At 36.3% G+C, this 4,491-nt stretch overlaps 1 protein-coding gene across 1 annotated transcript in view; it reads right to left on the bottom strand.

Annotated features, from left to right (window-relative positions):
• The window catches only part of LOC105167686 (paired amphipathic helix protein Sin3-like 2), an 11,431-nt gene extending 7,441 nt beyond the window's left edge, over positions 1 to 3,990 (bottom strand). Inside the window, exons 1-11 of the mRNA XM_011087488.2 lie at positions 3,757 to 3,990; positions 3,536 to 3,616; positions 2,444 to 2,674; positions 2,171 to 2,354; positions 1,971 to 2,069; positions 1,718 to 1,891; positions 1,331 to 1,631; positions 866 to 1,002; positions 380 to 455; positions 273 to 302; positions 1 to 81 (exon numbers count right to left, since the gene is read on the bottom strand). The exon at positions 1 to 81 is cut by the window's left edge and continues 104 nt beyond it. Of these exons, the coding sequence (XP_011085790.1) occupies positions 1 to 81; positions 273 to 302; positions 380 to 455; positions 866 to 1,002; positions 1,331 to 1,631; positions 1,718 to 1,891; positions 1,971 to 2,069; positions 2,171 to 2,354; positions 2,444 to 2,674; positions 3,536 to 3,612 (1,390 nt within the window). The 5' untranslated portion in view covers positions 3,613 to 3,616; positions 3,757 to 3,990. The remainder of the gene's footprint in view (positions 82 to 272; positions 303 to 379; positions 456 to 865; positions 1,003 to 1,330; positions 1,632 to 1,717; positions 1,892 to 1,970; positions 2,070 to 2,170; positions 2,355 to 2,443; positions 2,675 to 3,535; positions 3,617 to 3,756) is intronic.

The following is a 4,491-nucleotide window of genomic DNA, read 5'->3' as shown; positions in this document are numbered from 1 at the left end:
GTTCTACTTCACGCTTTTGTTCTTTTTCCTTGTCTTCTATTCTCAAAGCTTTCGAAGAATTCCCTTCATTCCATAATGTTTCTGCTATTAACAAAACAGATTTGCCAAATGAGAAATCCAAAAAGCTGAATGGCAGAGAATTGTCATATTTTACATAAGTGATGGGAGCACCAGGAGTAGGTTATTGCACAAAACAGAAGCACACTCACAAAAATAAATAAATAAAAATATATTATGCACCAGGCAATAATCAATAGTGGGAAGTTACATACTTTTGCCCATCACACCAGCCAGAAAGCCATCTGCAAAGTAGGCAATTAGTTAGAAGTGAATGCAATTTAATCAAATGCTACTAGTTCACCAAGCAAAAATCTAGTACCAATTCGCTCGCAGCGCTCCAAAAATTCATTGAAGCCATCCATAAGATCCGGATATTTTCCAAGTAAATCACCAACCTGAAAACACCTCCATAAGAACTGGAAAATAAGAACATGTTCCCACCAAATTTTATGCGTATAAGAAAATGAACTCATCCTATATGACCCATAATGTTCTTATTCGAAGGAAAACAAATGATAAAATGTAACTTCCAAAAAGGCATGAATAGAGATGAAAAATGCCTTCACTCCTTGAAGACCACCTTGGAGATGTAAACAATTCTGTCACTCAATAAGAAAAGAGTAGATTGATAATGCAACTAGCAGTACAAATAAGACTTTCATATGGAAAAGAAAGGGGGCAAAACAAATTATAGTTTCTGGAAGTATGAGCAAACTAAAAAATGCTAGCAATATCCACATTCTGATATCCAAAAAGACGTAAATAAAATGTTAAATAGTGCTAATTGATGGCACAATGGTCATACCAAACTCTGTAATTCCTTTCTTGTAATGATTTCTGTACTGTAAATGTGAAGGCATTTTAAGAATGCCTGATAATCATCTGCACTGCGCAACCTCTCTTTAACTTTTTCACAGAAAGAGAACTCGTGACTATACGTACCTAGCAAGATCAAACATAACTAAACGTTAGAAGCCTCATACCAAGTCAAACATAACGAAAGAGTCAAAGATGGTTTACAAACAGAGGAAATACAGTAGAAGGCCTTCCTCTTACTTATTCCTCCTTCATCGACTTCTAATTTCTCCTTTTTTTTTTTTCTTTTGGGTGGGTGGATGGTTGGGGACATTAAGTGAATTGAAATTAAATATTCCATCATACGGATGATTACTAAATAGTATATCTGACCCGTAATAAGAAATAAAAAAAATACACATGAAATCTGCAAGCTTCGACATAACCACTAAATACATGAGCATCACTAACTCACTTTTCGATGCATCTTTATCATCACAGGAGGCCAAATTCAAGTTACCGCCAAAGTCTTCAACTTTCCGAGCAGATTTCCTTTTGTCGGAAAGCCTATGCATGCTGAACTCCCCATTGTTCTCAGTGTCAGGATCTCTGTCATCCTGATCACGATTTCTCTTATCCCTGTTTTCCTTTTCAATGTGCTTCTTCTGTTCCTTGTGCAACTTCACAACTGTTTTATCATCATCCACATCATGGCGCTCAACACTAAGATCTCGTTCTCCGTTGGGGCCCATTGTCCTGTCCCTCCGTAACCGTTGCTAAAAGATTGTCGGACATGCAATTTTTCAGTTAGAAAGCGAACAACCGGAAATGACTATATATAAGAATACAGTAGCAAAAGAACCTTATCCATATGAGATTGCCGCATCATGGGCATCACAGAGCTCTTCTCATCATAACGATGAAAAGAATGACGACCAATAGAAGCATGAGGACCTGACACCGTGGCTGAAGTATCTGGAAGAAATCTAGTGAACTCATCAAGAAGATCTGGCTGGTCATCAAAAAGTGCTGCAACCTGCACGTAGATACATCATATCTAATGTCTAAGAATGGTCAATTGAATGATAGGCATTGAATCCAGGAGAGACTCAGACCTCTTGGTAGACCTCCGTTATACCCTTGTGCTCCTTCCTATACATATTCAGAATGTCCAGGAAAGATTTGTAAACATGATCATCATGTTCAAAACGTTTCTGCAGGTGGAAAAGTCCAAGGACATAATGTTATATATATGGAACTTTCTCATAAACTAAATCAGAACTTGATCTTATCATACAAGTGATAGAAATTCCACCTTTATCTTGTTGACAAAACTAATAGCCTCTTCAAACTCAACTGTCCTTTTTGGTGGAGCCTCTTCCTCATCAGTGAGGGTAATTTCATATCCCTTAGGCAGGAATGTGTTAAACCCAAGTATCAGATTCGGGTGCCCTTTAAACAACTCTTTTACCCTAGCTATGACACCAGCGGTATCAATTCTGCCACAAACAGATTAGTAATTAGTTACAAAGAGATATCCTGTTCATTTGTCAAGCACATAAGCTGATCTTACAAGAGAGATCCATACCTTTGAGCCTTGAAATCTTTCATGACATCAAGGAACCTATCATATTTTTCCCTTTGATCCTGGAACATGTCCTTAACTTCTTTCAAATAACTCAATGCATCATTAGTGGTGAGTTTTTTAGCACCACCAGCTGCAACACCTGTACCGCTGCCACTACCTCCAACACCACCATTTAAACTGCCACCTCCTCCCGCACCTCCGCCGCCTACAGGAGGATTTGGCAGGCCATACCTTAATATGAGAACATAAACTTAAGTTAAGATCAAAATCAACCACAAAACAACTCAAAGTTACCAAGAAAACAGATACGATTAAAATCCAGTTCACTACAACTACTAAGACAAGAGCATGCATTCATGCACAATGCTCTAGTTCATTCTTGGTTTTCTTATTCACGTTCTTTGGAAGATAACAATTTTATAATACCAAACTTAACGATCACATTTAATCACACTTGACAGAACTAAAATATTCCAGTGACACTCTCCAACACGCCCGCACCACCCCTGTCACTTGCCTGAATATAAAACACACAGAGAGAAGAAGACTAAAGCAATAGATGATAAACAAAACATAACAAAGCACTGCTACAATAAAGATCCAAAATTTCTTTCCATCTCTATGCCCACAACAATCTCAGACTGACACACACTAAAATGAGAAACTTAAACAACCAATGATAAACAAAACACAATAAAGCACCACGACCCAGAAAGATCCAAAATTTATTCCCATGTCTAACCCAGGACCACCTAAGCAACCCCAATCAGCACAATAGTTTAACCTAATTCGCCTTTTTTCCAATTCCAATTCTTGAAACTGTCACTAGCCAGAGTCGGGCTCCTGCTAGAGTACAAGAACCGGTGCCAAACAATTCTGATCAATAAAACTAAACAAAATCCAGTTCATGAAGTTATACTTGTATCACTAAAACCACAGTCCTTTGACAAGAAATGCTAAGCCGCTGTACTTCTAAAAAAAATCACAGGATATCAGAGATACCGAATAAAGCAAATCACTAAAGATTAGAGCAATTCTTGATGCATATAAACTAAGTTAAAAAAAAATTAAAAAAAAAAAAAAGGAGCTCACGATTCCACACGAGAAGAAGGGCCAAATGGCCTCTTAAATTGAGGGTTCACATACACATCATCTCGCAAACGCTTCATGCCTCTGCAAACAACACCAACTTCAAACGTTAACAAGAACAAGAGAATTCACAAGAAAACCAAAAAAATCCAATACTCCAAGTAAATGCCAAAAAAAAAAAAAAACAAAAGGAGTTCCCGTCAGTTTTCCACGCAAAAACTAACCGGTGAAGTCTTCTCCCTTCAGAAAAGGGAAAAGCGAACAGATCTAATCTAAGCAGCCAAGATATGAACAATCAGTTGCAGTTAAAAATTCTTGTCTTCACCCTTCTCTCTTCCCCGGCCTCGGCCTCTTTCCAACGTCGGGGGGAGCAAGAAACAACTTAAGTATGAGAAGAGAAACCAAATGAAGAGGTGAGAAAGAATTTTGTGAAGTTTTATGGGACAGATGGAGAGAAATAGGTATCTTGTTACGTGAGTTTCAGTCTTTTTTTCCTATGTAGATTGAAATTTTCGTAACATGCTTTATTTTTGTATTTTATATATTTTCCTTAAATTATCATTATTTTTTCGTAATAATTTGATACCTACATTATTTATTAGGATTTAGCGTCCTATAATAATTATTCATTGGCTTCGCCATATGTGTTTCAATTAGACGCCCTTCAATTTTTTTTTCTTTTAACATAACCACATTGCTTTTTTAGTTAATTAATTATAAATATGTCATCAATTCCAATTATCAATAATCAATATATATTAATTATCAAAATCAAATATATAAACATAATCAATAACTATTATTACAGTAAATCAATAATCAATAAATACTCATATTAATGGGATCCAAATCCAATCCACCACAGGGTCTCAAATCTATCAAATAAATTAGACAATATTGGCAATAACAATATTTCTTTTATCACTTGATTATATCAATAATTCTATTAGTGTGAGTGT

Source organism: Sesamum indicum, linkage group LG8, assembly GCF_000512975.1.
Source record: "Sesamum indicum cultivar Zhongzhi No. 13 linkage group LG8, S_indicum_v1.0, whole genome shotgun sequence".
Lineage (NCBI taxonomy): Eukaryota > Viridiplantae > Streptophyta > Magnoliopsida > Lamiales > Pedaliaceae > Sesamum > Sesamum indicum.
Note: the sequence above shows the minus strand (reverse complement) of the source record. Positions and strands in the feature narration are given on the sequence as shown.